General features: G+C 49.7%; 1 protein-coding gene across 2 annotated transcripts in view; it reads right to left on the reverse strand.

Annotated features, from left to right (window-relative positions):
* WWC1 (WW and C2 domain containing 1) overlaps window positions 1–23,723 on the reverse strand; it is a 154,074-nt gene that overhangs the window by 26,968 nt on the left and 103,383 nt on the right. For both annotated transcript variants that reach the window (XM_047871447.1, XM_047871456.1), the window contains 9 exons: window positions 22,615–22,761; window positions 21,340–21,413; window positions 17,339–17,581; window positions 10,816–10,905; window positions 9,472–10,007; window positions 6,344–6,452; window positions 5,825–5,905; window positions 4,826–4,912; window positions 3,447–3,639 (listed from right to left, as the gene is read on the reverse strand). In XM_047871447.1, the coding sequence (XP_047727403.1) occupies window positions 3,447–3,639; window positions 4,826–4,912; window positions 5,825–5,905; window positions 6,344–6,452; window positions 9,472–10,007; window positions 10,816–10,905; window positions 17,339–17,581; window positions 21,340–21,413; window positions 22,615–22,761 (1,560 nt within the window). The remainder of the gene's footprint in view (window positions 1–3,446; window positions 3,640–4,825; window positions 4,913–5,824; window positions 5,906–6,343; window positions 6,453–9,471; window positions 10,008–10,815; window positions 10,906–17,338; window positions 17,582–21,339; window positions 21,414–22,614; window positions 22,762–23,723) is intronic.

The raw sequence follows: 23,723 nt of genomic DNA on the forward strand, positions 1-23,723 counted from the left end.
GAGAATTCTGGTCAGAGGGGCCAGCAAGTGCAAAGGCCTGGGGCAAGGAGCATGATGGTATATTCAAGGGGAACAGGGAGGCTGGAGGAAGAGTCTGGGGATAAAATCTGAGAGATAGCAAGAGACAGATCCCCGAGGGCCTTGGAGGGCAGGCAAGGGGCCCAGGAGTTGACTCCAGATGGACACAGAAGCGAATGTAAAGTTTTAGGTAGAGGAGTGGTAAGCACTGATTTGCAATTTAATAGGATCACTCTGGCGACTGTGTTGAGAGGAGATGAAGGGAGGCAAGGACAGACCAAGGAGACCCAGGAGAGACTGCTGCGCAATCCAGGTGACAGACAGCAGTGGGACAGGAGCAGCGCTAAGTGGCCGGGGTCTGGGGATCTTCTGAAGAGGGACCTGCCAGGAATTCCTGAAGGATTAGATGTGGAGCGGAGAGGAAGAGACAGGTCAAGGATGAGCCTGTGGTCTCTGGCCTGGGCAGTGGAAGAACAGAGTTGCTTTTAGCTGAGACAGTAAAAACACAGGAAGACAGATCAGGAGTGTGCTTATGAACAAGTTCATCTGAGATGCCTCCTGGACAAGCAAGAGAAGATGTGGAACAGACAGCAGAGGTGTTATGCAGCTGTGAGTGGGGAGGCCCAGGCTGGCGCCATACATCTGACATGGTGTTTGAAGCGGGAGATTGAGATGAGATTACCAAGGCAGTGAATGCAAACAAACAGAAAAGGGGAGAGGGGCGAGTCCTGAGCCCTGACACACAGCAGTTGGGGAAATGAGAAGAATCAGCCAAGGAGACAGAGATGCCAGTGACGAGGGAAGAACACTGAGAGTGAGGTGCTGGGGAAGCCAAGTCAGGGCAAAGGAGGCCGAGGAGAACTCTGGGAGCAACTGAACCAAACACAGTCGACAGGCCAAGGAGGGTGAGGATGGAGAAGTGGCCACTGGGGTTAGCAACGAGGAGGCCACGGATGACCTCGGGGAGCACATTTCTAGCAGAATGATGATGGCGAAATCCCACGTGAACTGCGTTACAGAGAGAACATTTCACCATTTACTATAAAGGAAAGAAACAAAATAGCTGGAGGGAGAAATGGGTAAAATCTTTCTTTTTGTTCTTTTTTTGTTTGTTTGTTTGTTTCTTAAGAGAATTAATAGCCTGTTGGTGTACTGATAGGCCAGGCCCAGCAGAGGAGTGAAGACTGAAGAGAGGAAAGAGCCAGAAAACAACAGGTAGCGAGAAGTCGCCTCACATGGCAGTGCGGGCGGCCGACCTCAGAGCCAGAAGAAATGGCAAGACCCCAAGAACCGTGGGGAGCAAGGCCCTCAGCAGGGGGAGTATGAGGGTGGGAGAAGAGGCCAGAAGTCTGAGGACAGGGGAGAGGGTAAGAATTCGCCCCTGGGAAGGGGAAGGCAGTACCAGTGCTGAGTAGCATTAGGGCTCATGTGAGGTTTGTGACCACAATTTTAACAAGAGACCATACGGCATGGCTGTGTTTTAGTGCATGGGCGGAGAGTTCCCTTTGACAGGGCTGGGTTTTCCCAGGTGGGGATGGCAAGGTGAAAAAAGCCTCTTTGTTGTAATGGTTAACTATGGAATAGGAGGGGTGCCTGCGAAGTGGGCTTTCTTAACAGAACCTTCTCTGAGTGGCACTGAGCTTAGCAGCTAGGGAGTGGACAACAGGGTACAGCTGGAAAGCCTGTGACCCCGATTATGCCATGCTAAAGCATTCAGTAGAACAGTTGCCAGAGATAGTGGGCAAGGCAGGCCACGTGTTCATCCAAACCCATAATCCAGGTCTGTGGACAGGGGGGTAACCACCTGAGAGGCAGGACAGTATGAAGGCTATGTGTAAAGAAGCTGCAACCAGGAAGTGGACTTCTCCACTTACTCGATGGATGACCTGGGCAGGTTACTTAGCCCTTTTGCATCTTGATCCTTCATCTGTCAAGTGGAGGCAATCCTAACGCTTCTTCCTCAGGCCGCTGTGAGGGTTAAGGGAGACACTGCATGCAGATTTCTTAGCCCAGTACTACACACAGACGCTGCTCAGGATGGGTACCACTGTGGCAGCCTGGCTCATTAAGCAGCTCAAAGCAGACCAGGGATTCCCCAAACCCAGCAGTGTAGGGAGACCGCGTGGGAGCACACGGCCTTTCTAGTGTCTCACTTCCTTGCTTACTCCTCTAGCCACCAAAACACGGCAGCCTGACACTCTATATCCTCACAGGATACGGGAAAGTAGATTTCCCATTGGCCACAGACAGAGACAAGCCACAGTGGGATGAGCGCTTTGGCTGCTGCCATGGCAACCAGCAATGGCCACACTTCAATTAGGAAGGAGGAATAAAAGACATCCAATTAGGAGAAGAAAATAGGATTGAGTCTCTTCTCATTGAGGAATTCCCAGGGCTGAGGAAATGTTTCACAGAAGAGTCTGGGATTGGAAAAGCTTTCTGCTCTGGTGCCCAATATCTACCATGCTCACCAGTCTTCAGTCACTGTCCTACCTGTGGGTTCCAGGGAGCATCATGCTGGTACAATCACCAAGGGGCTGATGTGGGTGGGCTGCAGAAGGCGAGCTGCCTAGCTTCTAACTGCTCATGGCTCTTCTTGACTGTGTGACCTTGGGAAGGTTCTTTTACCTCTCTCTGCCTCGGTTTCCTCACTGATATAACAGTACTTGTTTTATAAGATCTTAGTGAGGGTCAGATAGAGAAACTACACATAAGGGGCTTAGCTCAATGCCCACCACATAAACTGCATTCAATCTATGGATGCTATTGCATTACTGTCAGTAGTAACATCAACGACATAAATGGCAATGATGCTGTTTTGTACCCCAGCTGAGGAGAGCAGGGGACTGATAGTCAGTGAGCATCTAGTATGTGCAGACACACTGTTGTTTTACATCCTTGCTATGGGGACCAGCGGCAATCAGCAGTACTTGGGAGCTTATCAGAAATGCAGAATCTCTTGGTGCCTGCCCCCACTACTGCCCCAGACTTGCTGAATCAGAATCTGAATTTTAACCAGACCCCCAGGTAACTTGTGTGCATGTTCAAATTCCAGAAACACAGCTTTAATCCTCGTTTAATCCTCAGAGAACCATCTGTGAAGTGGGCAGTGTTAGCTGGATTTTACAGATAAGGAAACTGAGACTGAGAATTAAAGAGTCATAGGCAACGCAGCCTCCGGCACAAGGGATGAAGCCCTGCAGTTCCATGGTTGACAAAGGGGCTTCCCGCCTCCTCGCCCCCTGCTCTCAATGAGTGTGCCAATGCTGTTCACCTGTGCAACAGTCCCTGCCTGGAACCCAAGACAAGCTTCACACTATAGCCTGTGTTTTCTCCAAGCCTTCTCCCTGAAATACAAGGTGGGCCAATCTCCAGAAGGACAGAAGCCTGGACAGACAGTCAGACAGAGAGACAGGCACAGCCCTCACCAGGCACTCCTCCAGATGGCTTCTGTCGGTGGTACAGACATCAACTCTTAAGGTCTTCTGGTGAAGGGCTGGATAGGACATGGACACCCAGAACATTTCATTGAACACGAGAGTGTCTGAGGCATCCAGGGGCCGGGTCCGGAACAGGCAGGTGGTGCTTTCAGAGCAGGGAAGGATAGCTACACGAATGTTCCTAGAGAGAGACAGAGGAGAGCCTGAGTCAGCCTGGGTCTGGGATAATGTGTTGGGCTAAACTGTTGCCGCAAATCCCTAAGACAATAACAGTGGAGGAGTTTGTAATTTCTCAAGCGGTTATGCAGATATTTGTAAGGGAAGCAGAGAGGGTCCCAAGGATAACAATTGCTCTTCCTTCTCCCAAATCTCCAATCCTTAGAACCTCAAAGAGTATGGAACCTGAGGTCAACAGTGTGCAAACTTCTGTGCACAGAAGGATCAGCAAGATTGTTAACACTCAGGAATCCTTATACAGCTGCTGGTAGGAAGGCAAAATGCTACTGCCCCTGCAGAGGGGAATGTGACAACCCTAACACAATTCCAGATGCACTGGCCTTGTGACCCCATTCACCTTGCTTCTAGACACTCTTCCACAAATACCACTGTACAAGTACCAATGAGATATGGAGAAGGTTACTTGTTCTGGCACTGTTTGTAAGAGCAAATGACTAAAGGCAACCCTAGTGTCTAATCTTCTTTATTCTGTTTGTCCTGCTTTCCTCCTGTCTTTCCCTTTCCCACATGTCACAGACTCAGATGCTGGCTGGGTACAGACCTCAGAAATATAAGCTCCCGCTGCTGCCCCAATGCCTATCATCTAAAGGAGAAACCTGCAGGCAGGTGAATGCAATGAAACATAAACCTGGTCTGCCAAGGCAAGAGCCAACAGGCAAATAGCACAGGTGTTTGCTGTATAATCAACTGTAAGGTAATACCCATCACGCCCTTCCAATAGAAGCACAGTGACAGACGCAGGCTCTTGAGAATTTCAGGCCTCTTTCTGTGTGCAGTATTTGAGCTTAGAGCAGATAATAGGGGCCATGACCCTCTTCTTCGTGAGGCTTCAAGTTCAAAGGGCAAGGATTTGCTCACCACCCCGCTTTTAGTGCTGGCACATGGTAGGTGCTCACAATGTGCTTGCGAAGGAACTGAAGCTGCCTACAGTGCTTCTCGTTCCAGTCAGCGAGTTTGCCATCACGCCTGTATCCACATCCACATTCACAATACTGACACTGTGCATCACGGTCACACAGATGAAATATGCACGGGGCCCGATGGTGCAGTGGGTAAGGGCAGGAAAGTGACCCCGGGGATGGCCGCAGAGGTTGAGAGGCTCATACAAACCCTGTCAGCCACATACTCACACTTTCTGGTCTTGTTGCAGCAACAGAGCAGAAAGGTTACTGAGCTGGATGATTAATATTGCAAATTGCTTATTCTTCTCATCGTACCTGAAATGGAGAGGGACATATGGAGCACGTATGAGTAACACATTTCTCTCTCTCTTAATCATCACAGACGTGGCTGCTGGCTGCTTGGGGGACTGTGGGGAACTTGAGAGCACAGGCTCAGTGCTGTGGGCCATGTAGGGATGCAGGTTCAGACCTGCCGGTCTCAATTTTTATTTTTATTATTTTTTTTAAATGAAGTGTCAGCTTAGATTTCCGTTTACTTTTTTTTTTTTTTTTTACATTTATTTATTTTGAGAGAGACAGAGTGTGAGCGGGGAAGGGCCAGAGAGAGAGGGAGAATCCCCAGCAGGCTCCACGCGGTCAATGCGCAGAGCCCAACGCGGGGCTTCAACCCCATGAAACCGTGCCGTCATGACCCAAGCCGAAATCGAGAGTGGGATGCTCAACCGACTGAGCCACCCAGGTGCCCCTATCAGTCTGAATGTTTAAGGAGAAGCCAGAAGATTGTGCTGTGTGAAATCTCTTGATACTTGAATATTGGCAATTTCTACCAAAAATAATATTGTGGCCATCCTGCATCAAGGGAAAACACAGGAACAACAATCTGGGCTGCAGCCCCCAATGGCTGAAACCTCAATGGGACAGTAAGCCAAAAAACCACAGCAACAATGGCCCCAAAAAACAAGGCACAGGAGGTCTTGGTCATGGTCTTGCTCTGCCACTGGCCAGCTCAGTGAGTTGGGGCAAGTAACAAGGTCTTCAAAGCCTCATTCTTCTCTTTGGTAAAATGTGGAGGTGAGAGGGAGGGAAAGGATGGCCCTCTTTAGTTAGGAGGCCACAAGTGTCGGCAGGTCCTGCTGGTTCTGCCTTTCTCCCCTAGGCAGCCATGAAGGTCAAAACTGAGAAGATGCTGCTGACCACCCATGTGCTCCTGCTCTCCCAGTCACTTACTTCAGGGCAATCTGAACCCGGGTTGCACCCACTGCTTCGGATTCGTCACTGTCAAAAGCGGCAGCTTCTGAAGCACCCGGTCTGAGAGGCAACACAGGGAAGAAGGAGGGTCAGGCTTCCCTGCAGTCACCTGGGGCCAAAGTCATCTTCCAGAAACAGGGTTCCCTCTGGGAGGGCACAGTCGGGTCCTCAAGGAGGAAAGTCTGGGTCAGCTCAGACTCCCTGCAGATTCCGCCTTCCCACGACTGCTCGGGATTCCTGTCTTGAAGGGGCTGCACTTCCTCCAGCATGAACTGCCCCAGCCATACGCTCCTTAATGGCAATCGTGGAACTGGCACTCCCTCGAATGTGAAGTGCCCCCAGCCCCAGGAGGAGCAGCACTGTCTGCATCTTCAGCCTATACCACACAGGGCTGAGTCACCTGGCCATGTCCTTCTGTGGGTTCCTCCCACATACCTGAGGGGGCCCAGGCTCCGCATACTCAGACTTCCCAGAGACAGTCAAGACTCAGGGACCCACCTCTGCACAGAAGCCTCATACACACCACTGTCCCCGGCCACGGATTCATCTGACACAGCAGCTGACACACAGGCCACTTTCAGGCTGCACCCCTGGGCTGTATTCACAGCTGGAGAAAGGAAGGATGGCAAGACAGGATTCAGAAACCAGGACACTGTCTTTGCAACACACACTTATGATCTACCCTCTGCCCCAAGAGAGTCCTACAAATACCACCACTGAACTCGACAGCAAGGTCCTGCCTTCCTTTGGGGTGAAGGAAGGGGTAGCGGATGATTCTGTGTTTAGCATCCCAGACTTGGAAGCCAAACTGCATGGGTTCAAATCTCAGCTCCACCACTTACTGCTTCATGACACTGGGACATGGATTTCACCTCTCGAACCCTTGGATTCCTTATCTGTAAAATGGGAATAACAACACTTACCTGGTAGGGCTGCTGGGGGGACTCAATGAGACATTATAGGGAAGTCCTCAGTACAGAGACTGGTGCAGGAAAACGCTGTAAAATTCAGCACCACTATCCTTATTGCAACGGTCATTCCCAGCACTATGGTGATGCCTTCTAGATCAATCCCTACACACCTGGGGCGGGGCGGGGCAAAGTAACAACTGCTGGACCCTTGGGAGGGGCAAGTGGAAGAAAAGGGAAGATTTCAGCACGAGCTATCCTGCTCTGCCTGTCCCATTCCACTCCTAACTCAGCTCTCCAGCTCCCTCCCCTTGATGGAGGGCCTCAAAGGTCTCTGACCCAGGGCTCAGACCAGGCACTTGGCTCATGCTGCACATTCCTTCCTTCTTCAAGTCACAAGCGCTGGAGGCGTGGCAGGCCAGGCTCAGAGCTACCAGCACGGATAGGAAGGCTCCTGAGCTCCATGCAGTGGGGGGGCAAGACCAGATTCAGGCCCTTCGACCTCACAGCTGGCACTTCTGACTGCCTGCTGTGTGCCAGGCCCTGGGGCAGCCTGGAGAAGAGGCTGGGGATGGGCCAGGCTGGGGAAAGGGATGGTGACATTGAGCCTGGGAGAAGCAAAGTGGCTATCTGGGTGCAGCTCTCCCAACCCGTGTTCCATGCCTGCTGCGGCCAGCGGAGACCTCCCGCCTTCAGACCCATGCATCTCCACCCTTCACTAAACCACTTAAGGAGATTAATTTGTCTGCTGACTGAACAGCGGCACTAATCACATAACCTGCTTAGTGTCGAGCTCAGCCTGGCATCGCTCACTGCAGGGACGGCTTTTGGAGATGGCATGAAGGGAATGCCATCCTGAGACATGTGTGGTCCTTGGCCCACAAGCACTGAGGACACTCTGGGGGAGAGAAGGAGGGTCACTCCCAGCACCTTGCTGGGTCCCTGACTTGGCTTATTGCCAGCCTTTGACAGAATGTCAAGAGCTCTTCTGGAGCCTCATTACAGGTTCCACCTGCACTCACTCCTCTCCAGGGGACAATTTTCTGAAGTTTGCCACCTGCTGTAGTAGGAAGCTGTTTTTATTTTTGTTTGAGAGCACTCAGCAAGACTCCCTTCCTGATGAGGGAGCCCCAGGGATCTCTCGGCACCTCTTCTAAGGAAATGGCTGGCAATCACCCAGCAGACCCTTTAATTAACCAGGAAATCTCGTCTCCCCCCCCCCCCCCGCCCTCCCCCCCCACCCTTGCTCCCACCAGCCCTTGCACACGAAGAGATAATTCTGGGCATAGCGGCAGCCCTCCTGCCCATTTCTGGAGCCTTATGGCTGAGATGGGTCTAGCTTCTTCCAGCTGGCATCACAAGGAGCCAGGAGCAGGAGCCCTGTGTGCACGAAGCCAGCACATGTCTTAGTGTGGGTTCTGGGCAGGTGGTCCTGACTGTATCTTGTATACCTATACTCAATAAGTCATGGCCAGGAAAGCCTGGGAGCCCCAGAGCACCCTGCTCACAGTTCTGACCTTCACATCAGATGGGTGTGGTGGGGCCAGTGAGCACCAGAAGTGTCCCAGGAATAAACACACAGGGCTGCCTCACATCCTGAGAGGAGTGTGACAATAAAGAGGTTGGGTTCTGGGGTCAGGAAAACCCAGATTCCAATCCCTTCTTTCCTACTTGCTGGCTGGGGGACCTATAGCAAGTGATATCACCTCTCTAAACCTCTGTCTCCTCATCTGTGAAATGGGCATAACAGAAGTAACCTATTTCACTGTATAAACCACACAGCCCGTCACACAACATACCCCAATAAAATGTAACTATTATAATATATGCTGGCTGCTAAAGAATTTTTCTCCTAATAAATCATAACTGTCACCATCATCATCTTCTGTTTTAGAGATTCCTACCTGAATCTCAATCTATACCAAAATATTCTTTCTGACCCCATGCAGAGTGGGGGCCAGATCCTGTCATTCCCTGGCTTCAAATGGTCATATGGGTCCTTGCTGCTATTAGGATAAAATCCAAACTCCTTACCATGGCCCACCAGGCCTTAAATGACTGGGCCCTTCCTGATTCTCTGGTTTGCTGGTGACCTCTAACCTGTGGCCTCAGAGATTTTGCTCTTACTTTTCCCAAAGCTGGCTCCTTCTCACCGTTTAAATGCTCACCCAAATGTCGTCTTCCTTCACAACCCAGTCTGAACTGGCAGCTCCACCCCGACCTGAGAGGCCCCATCACATCCCATTTTGTTTTCCTCCTAGGGCCTTTACTGGTCTGGTTGTATAGTTAATGTCTGTGCCTTCAATGGCATGTAAGCTTCTTGGGGACAGGGACCTGGAGCTTGCCAGTCTTCCACACTGTGTCCTTGTGAGTCACCCTGTGCCTGGCACATGGCCCATATGCTGACTGAATAAATGAAGGAATCCATGTACAGACATTAGCACAAGATCTGGCATTTAGTTTTAACAGATACTTAATATCAATTGAATGAATGGATCCATCATGGAAAAACTCTTAGCCCAGGACCTGGAACGTAGTGAGTACGTAAAAATAATGTCTCCTGAATGAATAAATGGACTGATACACACATAAAGCCTGAGCAGATAGAAAGCAGTTGGTAAATGGCCCTAATTATCACTGGTGTCTGCACTCAGGCCTGAGTGCAGTTCCTACCCTGCCCGCCACCCCCCCCCTCCACCTCATGGTTCCCCTCTGTACCTTGGCCCAACTGTTTGCCCTCCGTTCCTGGTTCCTCCGGCCGGTACCTCTCCCGGGTGCCACTGCCAAGGCTCAGTTCACAAAGAGTGGCACTCAGCTCCGGGTCGTCAAACTCCAGGGGGCTCAGGAAGGTGTCTCCAGCCAGCAGGGGGTCAGCAATGAGAGGGGAGCAGGGCGGGGATGGAGAGGAGAGTGAGGAGCGGGGGGACAGGGAGGTCATGGACTTCGGGGTGCCAGACAGGGAGCGCAGGGCCTGCAGGCGGCTGCCCCCCTCCGCCTTCTGGGTCTTGGCCACCTCGTCCTCATGGATAGTGGTGATGCAGCCTGAGGGCCGGAAGCCCGTGGCCCCCTCCAGGAGCAGAAACTCCACCTTGCTCTGCAGCTCCGAGTCCAGCTGCTCGAAGGGGTCGTAGTAGAGATCAGTGAAGCTGGCTGAGGTGGAGGAGTCCAGGCTAGAGGCGGCTAGGGAGCCCCGGCTGGATGCGAGGGATCCAGGACTGCTGCCTGAGGAGAGGGACTGCATGCTGCTTGAGAGGCTGGGGGCACGAAGACAACAGAGGGTGAGGACACACAGAAGGAAATGGGCTACCCTGAACCTCCTTCTTGGCTCTGAGAAGCCCTACGGCTGCTCGGAACACTTAATTTCGTTGGACCTTCTTGACAGTCTCCAGGGGAGACCATGCACCCCAATTTCACTAAAAAGGCATTCTGAGAAGGCCACATAATCAGAAAGTGGCAGAAGGGGGATTCCAATCCAAGTCAGCGGCCTTAAAAGTCCACTTTTTCCCGTTTGCCAAACCTCCACTGGCCGTAGTCCATTTTTACACTATGTTTCCTTGTATGAATCCAGCCCTATTTCTTGATATTTTTCTTCAAATAAACTCACTCTTTACTCTTCAACACATTTATTTTAAAAGGAAACTTTACACCCTAAGTGGGATTGGAAAAGCAGCATCATTTACGACAAATAGAAGGCAAGGATTAAAAATATCTGATGGAACAAAATATATTAAATTCCAGGGATACACTGTTGCCCACTGAGGCCCAGGCCTGAGGCCTGCTCTCTCTGTGTTGGCAAAGCAGGTGGGCAGATATTAGAGATGTGAATGGCACCTGACAGCGGTGCTGTCAGGAAGGCTGAGGGCACCATAGTGCAGACAGGTGAGGGACCCTGCCCTGGCCATGCCACACCAGCCTCGAGTCCACCAGCCTAACCAGCTGCCCACTGTGCTTCCAAATGTCCACACTCAAGCCATGGAGGACCCAGGAAGGGCAGAGCCTGGGCGACCTCAGGGTGCTGGTGTCTGGCTGTCCCCAAGGCCACACTCGTGGCCCACCGCTCACCTTTTCAGCTGGGAATGCAGAGCTGCTACCTGCCGGGTGGCTTCCTCCAGTTCTCTCACCAGCTGATTCCTCTTACTGTTTAACTTTAACCTGAAGGAAGAGAAGGCATGAGTGGGGAGCACGGGGGGGGGGGGGATCCAGCCTCCATCTTCCTAGACGAAGAATCACAGGCATATACGTGTGAAGATGTACATGCAGATCCACAAACACACAAGAATTTTCTGGGAGTGTTTTACTATGATCTTTGGGGGAGATATGGCTCCCACATATGATCCTATAGGAAATGCTATATTCGTCACCTACTATATATCAGGCACTGTGCTAGGAAATGGGTAACACTGCCTTCATTCATTTGTACAAGAACCCTGCACAGCAAAATGGTTTTTACCACTTTACATATGAGGAAATTGAGGCGCTTAAGAGTTAAATAATTTAACGCTGGAGGATTAGTGGTAGAATTAGAATTCCACCCAAGCAGCCCTCCCTTCTCCTCCTTTTCCCTCCTTCCTTCCCATCCATTGGCCCCTACTCACCCACCAATATTTGCTTAGTGCCTACCTCATACGAGAACCTGGTGGCACTTGGCACTAGGGATAAAGATATAAGCAAAACAGAACTTGTTTCTGCACTTATGGAGCTCACATTCTGCTGGGGAGGGTGGGGGAGGACACACATTAAAAAAATACTCAAATATCGAATATCTAATGAACATACTGTGTGTCAAGGTTTAGGAATAAAAAGTACGGAATAGTGGAAAAGAACACAGGAGAGACCCAATTTAGACTAGCAGGTGGGATTCTTGGAGCAAGTGACTTTGTGGCTTAGCCTGTGCTGTCCTGAGCTCCCTGGGCTCACAGTTGGACCTTTCATAGCTTCCCTGGCAGCTGGGTAGGTGGGGCATGGGACCAGGTTCTGGCCAATAGGAGGTGAGCAAAGGATGCGCATCAGGCTGAGGTGGTTAAGAGATGTTGGTGGATCTTCCCCACTGCTCCCTGGAGGGCTCTAAAGGAGCTCGTGCCACAGACGGAAGAGCCTGGGTCCCTGAATGACCAAACACACATAAGGCTGCCTGTCAGCCAGGAAAACTTCTACTGTATTTAGCCATAGAAATTTAGGGGGTTGTTTCCTACCGCAGATGGCCTCTCCTGACTAGTAGAGAAATTTAATCTAATATGAAGGATGGGCAGGAGTTGGCCAGGAAAAGCGCAGGGGAAAGAACATTCCAAGAGGGGAATCACAGCAGGGACCTCTTTCATTTTAAAGACATCATGGCTGCTGTGAGGAAAATGGGCAGGAGGCTGTGGATGGGAGACAGGGACAAGAGTTGGGGTGGCTATGATGGTGTGCTTCAGATGGAGCAGACAGAGAAAGGTCATGGGCTGGATGAGGGGCAAGGCCGAGGGAATTAAGAGGAAGACTGTGAGGTCCCTGCCACTAGCAACTGAATGGATCTGAGATGGCTTCTGTCGGGATGGGAGAGTGATGGGCAGAGCAGCCCAGGGGAAGGGAAGAGTTCCCTTATGGATGTGTGGGTATGAACACTGAACAGGTGAGCTGTTGTAAATGTGGGGGACCCCCATCACATGATGACCACATGAAAAAGATGACCATCTTCTATGGACCAGATTGTGTCCCCTTACCCCCAAAGTCATATACTGAAGTCTTAATAACCTAGTACCTCAAAATGTGACTGTACTTGGAGATAAGGCCTTTAAAGAATTAAGGTAAAATGAGGTCATATGGATGAGTCTTAATCCAACATGACCGGTGTTCTTATAGGAGGAGATTAGGGCACAGACATGCATGCAGAGCGGACCATGTGAAGTCATGGTAGACGTTCATGTATGGATGGCCACCTTCAAGCTAAGGAGAGAAACTTCCAAAGAAACAATCCTGACAGCACTCTGGTCTTGGACTTCAGGCTCCAGAACTGTGAGACAATACATTTCACCTATTTTGTGGTACTTTGGTGTGGCAGACCTAACAAACGAACGTACTGCCTTAGGGTAAAATATAGTGGGGGGAAAAAAGGGAGGGCCCAGGACTAAGCTCTGAGTATAAACAGCACAACAAGGTTGAATGGACCAGCAACAGTTGGTAAAGGAACCTGAGAGAATGAGCCCAGAAGGCCCAGAGAAGATGCAGGGAGTGTGGTGGAGTGTCCTGGAACTTGGGAGCAAAGATCTGCACCAAGGCAAGTCTCATATCTGATACTAAAGCCCAATTCAGTAACTATCTCCCTGGAGGCAAAATCCTTGCATTTAGAAGTAACCACTGGATATAGGCCCATCTCTCAGGTTCTCTCCTGAGATCCTGCATGGAGGGCAGCTTGGATGGGCTCTAAGCAGTGTGCTGGCTCCAGGAATGGCTCCCTCTAACCCCTGGAGTAAGCCCACTCTAAGGTCCCAGGATCTGACAGGGAAGAAGCTCCATCAAGCAAGGCTGTGCCCTAGCAAATGCATGATGTGGGCTGCCCTCGTGTATCCGCTAGATTTATGGTTCTCAGTGTGTGGTCCACAGACCTCCTGTAGCAGAAAGGAAGGAGTGCTTATTAAATGCTCAATCTTGGGGCCTACTTTGATCAACTGACTCAGAAAGTGTGGGGCAGGGCTCAGGAATCTGCATCTCCATTAGGACTCACAGGTGATTTTTAGGCACACCAAGGTTTATGAGCTGCTGCACTGGTTGGAGGCTGGACGTTGTATCTCCCACAGACAAATGTGTTCCACTGTCGGCCTCATATCCCCTTATGCCACCCTGCTAGAGAAGGAATGACTGACCCGTTTGCAGAGCACAGCCAATCCGGCCTACGGCCTGGGAAAAAGAGTTCATTCTCATGGGAAAACCTAATCATGCCATCCCTCCACCAACACAGGCTCTGCAATGAAGACCAGAGCTTGCTCTAGACAACTGAGCAAGGTGGTGAGGGACTCGACATGGTCCTTGGCCAGCTCAATCCCTGGCGCTATTCTTCCAGAGTCCTGCTTAGGGCTGGTGGGGCAGGCAGCAGACCGGCAGATGGAGCCCATAATGAATAAAATCCTCGACTCTCAGTGGAATGGACAAGACCGTGGGATCTCCTGACTCTCCATAAGACCAAGCCGGGGCTCACCATTTCTACCTGCATTTTCCTGTTTTCTGGGAGAAAGATCATAGAGACGTGTTCTGGCAGTAAATGCAGGTCACACTGGAGCCCAGCTAGGATGCCAAGGGGACTGGGAATCGGGTGGCCTCAACTTCCTGTGCACAGGGGCGTAGCTGCCAGCAGCAACATGCAGGTGCCGAGGCCTCCTAGCAGAGGCGTTGGGCTTAGCAGGACATATGGCATTTGTGTGTGATGCCTGGCACATGCTGGGAAGCCACGGACGCATCAGCGTGGAAGGAGGAAGAGGATCCAGAAGGTGGAGCTAGAATCCCCACGAGCTGTGGCTCAGTACCTGGGGTGCTGGTTAAAAATGCAAGAGCTTGGGCTACATCTCAGGCCTGGGGAATTAGTCCCTGGGGAGGAGTCCAGGGAGTCCACACTCTAACAAGCACCCTTTGTGACTGCACAGCAGCTCTCAGAAGTGGTGGTGAGGGCCCACGGAAAGGGAGGGGGGGCATGGGGTGCAGGGATGTCTGACTGTGACTGATCTGTGATTGAGGTTTGTCAGGTCTGTGGTTCCTTCCTGGGTATGTCTATTCCTGTCCATCTCAAAGGCCCCTTGAGTGGAGAGGCTGATGTGTGAGGGTGAGGAGCATCATACGCTCAGTTGGAGGCTGGGAGGAGACAACGAGAGAGAAGAGAAAGGAACACAAGAAACAAAAGACAGAAAGAGACCTAGACAGAGAACAGCAGAGTCCAAGGGATGAACACATACAGAAAAACACGGGACTAGAAGCAAAGAGCTGTAGACACAGACAAGAGATTGCTGGGTTGGTTTTCTCCTCTCTCCTCTGGAGGATGATCAGAGCCATCAGCACTGTCCCTACCCTTCCTGAGGCTCTCTCTTCTTCCTGCCCACATGCCCCCCCAGCTTCCCTCTACACATATCTCTGGGACCTCTGGGCTGCCTGGCTCAGCCACTGCTTTGGGGTGGGGATTCTGGCTTCCCTGTGTAAACTTGCCATTCTCAGTGGCAATTGGACCTTTGAAAGACAGGGCTGAGACAATAATAAAAGCCCTTTTGACAGGGCAGTGGCCTCAGCAAGCATGGGCCCCAGAGCCAGCAAGCCTGGGTTCTAATCTCAGCTCTGCCATGTGGTGGTGTTGACCGAGCCTCGGTTTCCTCACCTATAAAACAGAGAATAGTCTCAGGGTTGCTGAGAGATTTAAATGAGATGATACAGGATACTGGGTCTAGCACATAGTGGCGGCTTTTGCCTGTAGCATAGGAGTCTCTAAGATAACCTCCAATCCTACTTTCAAGAAACCAAAATTATTATAGCAGGGAAGAGCCTCAAATCACAATCTGATCCAACTGCCTGCCTTCAGACTATATAGGTATTCAATACGTAGTTATAGTTTTTTTCCCTATCAGGCAACTGAAGTCCATATTGGTCAATGAGTTGCTCAGGGTCAGCAGTGGGATGGGTTTCTTTTTTGATCCAACAAGGAGTAAGGCTGCCATGAAATGTGTTCTCTTCAGCTGCTGGCAGTGAGCATCATCAACAGTGAAAGGTTCCCCATGGAAGCTGTAGAGTCTGGGAATAAGTGAGGGACCCAGGGGACTGTTAGAAGAGGCTAGAAGATACACGCAGAAGCCTGGCAAGGGTGTGCGTAGGCTGGCTAACCATTTATTCAACTAACACTGGAGGTACGAGGGTATATATACACAAGCCTTCTGCCCAAAGTATGCAGCCCCAGGGAGAGCAGGACAGAGTCTTGCTGCTGAGGATTTCTAGCAGGTGCTTCAAGGGCTGCAAAACACCAATTATGGAAGCCCTGTCCTACTCCTCCTCCTCCACTTGTCTGGTGGTGGGTCACCCCATCAGCCATCCCTTCCAGGGGAGGATAGAAACACTTCCCTGGTAGCCATTCTGAGAAAGGGCTTAAGGATAAATGGACTCTGCTGTGCTTACAAGAGGCCAGGCAGAGGCTGGTCAACGTGACCCCTCGGGCACCCTACCATGTGCAAGGGGGGTTTATTCAGGTGCTGGAGTTGGATGTCAGCTGGGTGCTAGAGAGCTCAGAAGGCTCCCAAAGGGGAGATGCAGAGAGCGCACATCCAGGCCCCTAGGACTCCTGGCCCGCTTCCACTGGGCTGGAGGCAAGTTTACCTGCTTTATAAACTGGGCTTCTGCCTCTGATTTCACTGCAAAAGAGGAATTTCCTTGCTCATTCTCACCCCCAAACACAAATGCACATGCACGCACACATACACAAACACACACACGTATGTGAAAATCACTACCTTTGCTTCTAAGCTCCTTAAGGGTAGGTACCTTGCTCACTAAAGTCTGCTGCCTAAAAAAGTGAAAGTAACTAGAATAGATTTTAAAGGCACTGGGGCAGGGATTGTGACTTATTAATTTCTGAATCCTCCAAACTGCCTTGCACGGAAAATATGTACCAAAAAAGCCCATTTCTCAAATAAATGAATAAACGATACCCTGACGGACAGAATGAAAGAATGAATGAGAAGCTGAGGACTGCAGGGCCTGCCCTGAACACAGGGTTGTGTTCTGTGCATGCGGGTGTGGAGGCTGGGGAGACAGTGAAGGAAATCAAGTCTGTTATCCAGAGAACATAAACCAGTAGCTTTTGGGTTAAACCAAGCCCACAGATGAAGGTGATTTAGCCTTCACAATATTACTAAAAGTTATTAAATTAGTTGTCAATAGTTAAAAATACAGACAATTCTTTTCTTGAAATATGGGGACCTCTGGCAGCCTAAGGCCTGAATTCCCACCAGCCAGTGGTGGGAGTTGGCACCCACGAGGGACAAGGGGGGTTCTGTGCACTCCAGTGTGACCCAATCTATCAGCAGGTGGGCCTCCAGCATTTGTATTTCCTGTTTGGCTCCTATCAGTATCTCATTCTGCACCCGCATCGAAATTAGTGCTTTTCAAAGTACAAACTGCAACCCCTTAGCATGAGGTGAAATCAATTTAGCGGGTCATGTTGTCATGTAAAGGAATGAAAGAGAGAAAATATCAGAGGGCTATCACACATAGTAAGAGTATACATGCTCTATTTTGTCCCTATCATGTGAGTCACTGTCACCGAGTTGGCAAATGACTACTCTACATTACATAGGGTTGTGTGGCTTACGTTTGTCAGAAGATAATTTCTGAAAACCTGCACCCGAGCAGACTTTTTCGTGCTGCGATTCTCTGTGTAAACTCCTAGGTATCTGGTATTCCGGGTGGTGAATCATTTCCCCCAGTTTGCTACTTTAGCAAGTTGAAAGATTTCTACACTGAGTGTTCTTAGAGAGGAGCCCTTACGCCCCAGGTGGTCCCTCTCACCCCTCCTGCTTCCGTGGAAGATAGACCCAGGAGGGTGGGTCCCAGGCCCCTTTTGGCCCCAGCCCAGCCCCACCTCTCTGTCAGGGCCTTGCTCTGGGTGTCCCGGGCTGCCTGCAGGTCCTTCTCCAGCCGCTTCCGGGCCATCTCCAGCTGCTCCACCTCCCCCTGGGTCCACTTTCGGGGGCTGATGAAGCGCATCTCCTTCAGCAGCTCCTCCTTCTCATTGATGAGGATCAGCCGGTCCCTTTCGGAGTCGAGCACTCCGGGCCAGGCCTCACTGTCAAGCTTGGCCAGCTGGATCTTCAGGTTGGCGATCCTGTGGGCGGAGAGGGGAGCATGACAGGTGTGCCCAGCGGCACTGTGGGAGCAGGGTAACAGACTGTGTTTCCAACGTTATGAGGTACCAGGAGCCATGACATCCTCAGAGCAATCTTTGGCAATGACTGTCTTCCCTTGGACCAGCAGGCCATCTCAAGGAACATATTTTCATCTAACAAACACAAATGGTGCCTACCGTGTGCCAACAGTGAGTAGGCTCTGCAGGGGTGGGAACGGGATGTAAACAAAGCAATGTCCTTGCCCTCAGGGATATTAAGCCTGGTAGAACAGAGAGCTGGATTCATCACCAGGCAATAGCCTCTTACCACCAGCTATGTGACCTTGGGCAAGTCACTTCATCTCTCTGGAAGGAACAACAAAGGCTCCTTTGTCATGGGGTTGTGGTAGAAGGTTTTTAGACATATTTCATGAACTCTCAAAGCACGGTATTTGGCACATAGTAAGCCCTCAAATGAATGTTTCTGCTGCTATTGTTATTACCTGGTCTGACCACTTACTAGGTATATAACATTGGGTAAACTCCCCAAGACTTGTTCTGAAAACGAGCAATAATGTGCTCAGAGTGTCTGGCATATAACTCATGCCCAACCAATGGCAGTCATGGACCCACTACAATGACAGACAGCAAACCCTGAAATTGGTAACTGTATGTTCCTAGCCCAAAGAATGGTGTCAGCACAGTGTGGTATAACCAACTGTGGATTTGGGGTCAGAGGCCTTCAGCCAAAGTCTTGGCTTTGGCCTTGACAGAAGGACCATTCTTTTTTTTTTTTTTTAATGTTTATTTTTATTTTTGAGAGAGAGAGAGAGAGAGAGACAGAGAGAGAGAGAGCGCAAGCATGAGCAGGGGAGGGGAAGAGAGAGAGAGGGACATATGGAATCAGAAGCAGGCTCCAGACTCTGAGCTGTAGCATAGAGCCAGATGTAGGGTTCGAACTCACAAATCATGAGATCATGACCTGAGCTGAAGTTGGACACTTAACCAACTGGACCACCCAGGTGCCCCTATAAAAAGACCATTCTTAAGAAATCATTTTGGTATCATAAGCTTCTAGTACACTGCCTGGTACACTGTAGGCACTTATTAAATGTTAAAAGGAAGGAGGTGGGAGCTCAATCCCTTAACTTTTTTGAGATGCAGTATCCTCACCTGTGAGGTGGAACATGCAAGGTGGGTTATGAGAACTGACTGAAAACTTATCATAAAGAGTTCTTTATACATTGCCAAGTGCCCATACAGATTAGGTATAATTACCTTTGGATCCAAGAAAGATTCACAATATAACTAAGATTATTGCTACAAATATCCAAAGAAATCATGATGTGACCCTTTAGGATTCAGCCTTTGCAAAAAGGGCTTTCAGCTATCACATCCTAGCCTCACCTGATCCATAAAGGGTGGTGAGAAATGGCAGTGAATCTGTTGGACAGGTGTCTAGAAATAGGATATGGTTCACCTAAGACTGCAAGTCATAAACGTGGCCAATACATGTTGAGAGCCCAGGTCTCTGGACTCCCAGCTCAATCTTATCTGCAGATATGTGGCCCAACTGTTATTTTATAAAAACATCATTAGGGTCAAAATCTCCACACTGTGCAGTAAAAATCCCATGCAGACAAACACATCTAGGTTTGCTCATTGCCCAGCCAAATGTATCAGAGGGATTCTTAGAGTTGATTAATTTAAATTCCGCATTCACAAAGAGAGTAATCTGGGATAACTTGGTAGCTTCCACCACTCTGAGGATGGAGTGGCGTGGACAGGTCTGGCGGGGGCTTCATTGCGCACAGTACACTGAAGGCTTGATCGATGCTTACATGTACTTTCTAGTGGTGCTTTCCCAGTGTTCCTTAACCTTCAGGCCACCTTTGGTGAAGCTGATGAAACTACTAGACTCACTCTGCAGAAATGCACATGTGACAAAACGTGGCACACAGACCTTTCATTACAGCTACCTGCCCTCCTACCTGGAGTCCTGCAGCCTGCTTTCCATTCAGTGGCTGCTCTATCCTTGACACTTAAACTACCTCTGGGTGAAGAGTGAGGCTCAAAGCTGGATTATAGCAGATGAGCCAGGAAGCTTTGTGATGGGAAGTTTAATGGTTCAACCCCAGAGGGAAGATTTCAATTCTTCAGTCTCTCCAGAATGGATCTTCTAATATAGGCATCATTGCAGACTGGAATATATCCAGGGTTCAGAGTGGTCCCCCTTCAGAGGGGACACGTGGCTGTCCAAATGCAGAAGTCTTGTTGTTTTGCTGGGCCTCTAGGGGGAGCTGAAATAATGCACAGTGTTTTTTTTCTACCTGACCAGTATCCAATTTCTCCTCCTTCTGTTAACAACACTCCCAAGTTTTCTTTGGGATATCACTCCTCCAATACTTAAGTCTTTTGGTTCCCACAAAGCTGACCTCAATCCCCTTCCCAGAGTTGGGCACATGACCCATGCCTGGACCTTCAGAGAATTCTAATTCCTCCAACGCTGCAACAATAATTGGATCACTAGGAAAAGCCAGGGAGCCTCAAGCCTTAAACCTGTTAAATCTGTTGGGATAGGTAGATCCTCCTGCTGCTGGGGTTGCCAACCTGATAGTATATAACTCTAGAATTGCTGGGGGTCACCTTTACATTTTGAAAGGAAAGTCTGTCAACACAAAGGCAAGCAGGGTAGAGAAAAGAAGAGAAACTGAGTTTATGTAACCTGATTTGAATCCCTGGATCCAGCTGTGTCTGAAGCTGGTTTATCCTAGGACTTTGGAATTCAATAAGCTGACAAATTCCCTTTTTTATTTCTTCTACTTTCTATAGGATTTCTGTCATTGCTGCAAAGGGTTTTGCTGCTCACACAGAGTTGGCAGAGGGGCAGAACTAGGCACTGCCACACCCTACGTGGCCTGGCTTAGAATGCCATGGGCCAGGCAGTGTAACCTAAGGAGGAATGGATGTGATATTCCTAGCTTTATTCACCATTATGCTCTGTGGGTTCTTACCCAGTAAGGCTGGCCTTGTGCATAGGAAGCTCACAGACTTGGAGCCAGATTGTCCAGAGTTCAAATTCTGACTCCATCATCTTGAAAAGTCATGATCTCATATTTTACCTTTCTCTTCTCTAACATGGAAATCATATAAGATGTGCTATAAGGTTGCTTTTAAAGTTAAATGAGATGATACACATACAAATGCTTTAATACAACACCTGGCCCATAACAGATGCTCTAAAAACATCAGGTTTGATTATTGTTTTAATTTTATTTGTGGCAGCAGAACCCAACTGCTTAGGAGACTGTGAAGCCACAAAATATCTAGTCACTGGGATCTACACTGTTTATAAGCACAGCTTGCTCCCAGTTGGGCAGGAGACACTCAAGTGTTCATATCCAGAGGTTTTTCTCCTATTGCTAAAACCTCAGAAGTGCTCCTTCAAACCAGACTACTCACAGGATCATTGGAAAACCCTGATTAGAGAAACTGAGCTCAGCAAGTGGAAAGATAACTAGGCTCTGAGATTTAACAGATTTGGGTGCAAAACACAGCTTCTACTTTTTATCTAGTGAAGTGTCCCTGGCTCAGTCATTTCCTGAGTCCAGAGAAGGTTAAAATATATGCGTCATAATAGTTATCTTCATAATCTTTGATTATTAAAGATGAGGTGTGTGAAAAGCCAGGCATGGGGCAGGCACTCTGCAATGGCAATTGTCATTGTTGGAACCATCCCGCCCCCAGCCCCTAATTACCTTCTCTTAGCTTCTTCATATCGAAGGCGCAATCTGACCTTCTCTGCCAACTGATTGTTGCTGCTTGCGCCAAACTGGGGGAAAGAACAAAGTAGGGAATTATATGGCCACTGTGGCCGGTGCTGAGTTGGATTTCAAGAGCTCACGAGAGACTTGACAGCTTGCGTGGGAAGTAGCTAAGAATAGCCCCCAATTACCAAGCTGGCTGTGTGATAGCAGGGAAGCTAGTCAGGCAAAGACACTTCCTGCAGGCTGTGGGAAGACCCTCAAATTCAGACATCTATCATTTCTAGAAGAGAAGCTGAGAGCCCAGAATATCATCTTGCAGCCCCGAATGGCTTAGAGCCCATTCAAGCCCCAGCAGCATGGAGGACAGCTGGTCAGGAAGAAACAGGGACAGCCAATATACAAGAAAGGCATCCTGGGGGTGCTGGGGAGGGGCTCAACTGAAAACCCAGGGAGGCTGCAGCCAGGACTGAAACACTGAGTGAGCGAGGAGAAGGTCCTAGAACCTTCAGGGAGGCCTACAGATGGCTTGTAGCTGGACACATGGGTGGTCTGGAGACGGAAGGGACAGCCCATGTGCCATGTCTTTCTGTCAAGAGTGGCAAGAAGCTACAAGGTTCACCCAAGCAGATATGGATATAGCTTCTCTTCACAAGTGGGGACACAGCTATATGAAGAATCAGATAGGAATAGCATTTAGCCATGGAGGCTGGGAGGCGACTTTGCTCAATGTCACCTGCTCTAGGAAAACAAAAGTTCTCCAAACATTCCAGATGGCTATGGGTCAGTCCTGCTCTAAAGCTTTCATGAAATAAATCTGGATGGTGCTCACACTATTCACTACGGTGCCCAGACTGAGCTTTTGAAGAGAGCTGTCTGAAAGCTGCATGTATTGTTTCAGGATGAACAGAAGGAAAGTATCATCTGCTTCACAGCTGGTGAAAGAAAAACAGAATGGTGTTGCAAATCTGTAGGAAGGAAACCAGAGAGAGCCACTGGTCCTTCACACATGCTTTCTGTGCAGCATCTAGAGACGCAAACGCATGGCTAGGCAACACTCAAGACCGAGGCTTTCCCCCCGCAGCGCTGGCTTTCCCCCCACACCATCATCTCATGTCATCCTGGGGCCAAGAGGTCTGCAAGAGAATGGAGCTCCAGGAGGCCACATTAGCAGGCAGGCCCACAGAGAGATACCAGTCACCTCCCAAGGTGAGAAATGAGAAGGCAGCTGCCCACTACGGCAGCCTCCTGGGTACAACTTCTACTCACACTTCCCGAGATGTCTGTCTGGGAGCTCACATCCAGGTACTGTTTCGGCAGTGAGAAACCTGAACTTTCCAGAGAGCTGCTGCTGGACCACAGGTCAGAGTGGGACCCTCTGTCGATGAGGAAGCCGTCCTTCAGCATGGCGAGGCTCTAAGGAGGGGAGGGCAAGGTTAGCAACACAACTTTCTGGGAGGGAGCTCTGGTTTGTCACCCTCCATGTGCTCTCCTCTCCACTTCTGTAATGTGGTAGGAATCCTAGCTCACTCTGGATATTCCACTCACCTCATAAAGAGCTGGCAGCAAGTGTGTGGTTGCTCAGTGCCGGGTACTGTGCTGGGTGTTCTACTCTGGAAAGACTGGCATGGACACTGGCTCTAGAGCTACACTGCTTGACTTGGAATCCTTGCTCTGCTACTTGCTAGCTGTGTGACCTGAGCTAGTTGATTAAGCTCTCTGTGCCTCAGTTCCCTCTCCTAAACAAATAGGGATAACCACAGGGCCTGTCTCATAGGACTACCATACTGATTTAATGAGATGGCCAGTATAACGTGCTAGTACAGCCAACGCTCAGTAATTGTCAGCTTTATCATCATCTTACTTAAACCTCACATCAGTCCTCTGAAAAATGACCTAGGATTATCCCCATTTCTTTGCTAAGGGAGTTGTTACATGCAAAGGCTGGCAAATGACAGAGCAGGATGTGGTCCTGGCCTGACTGAAGATGCAGTGCTCTTAAGTGAGAGTCATGATAGGAACATGGCTCACGACTGTCCACGAGCGCCTGAACGTTTTCATCAGGTTGCTGCCCTGGGCAAGAGCTTCAAAATCATTCTGTTTGTCCTAGAGCATAAAGCTCCCTTCACTAAATCAGTTATAGCAACCCTGAGCCTGAGTCCTAATCTGCCAGTGGGAACACAAACAAACACAGTATCTCAGAGGTCAGGGTCATTCCGGTGAGGGGAGGTAGAGTGTCTAAGGGTTAAAAGAATAGACATCTGTGTCAGTGTTTATGGGTTCGAATCCTCGCTCCACCATGGACTCGGGGCTGTGTAGCAGTTATCTGTATGAAGGGAATAACCTAGGGCTGATGTAAGAGATAAGTGAGATACGAT

This window comes from Prionailurus viverrinus, chromosome A1, assembly GCF_022837055.1.
Source record: "Prionailurus viverrinus isolate Anna chromosome A1, UM_Priviv_1.0, whole genome shotgun sequence".
NCBI lineage: Eukaryota > Metazoa > Chordata > Mammalia > Carnivora > Felidae > Prionailurus > Prionailurus viverrinus.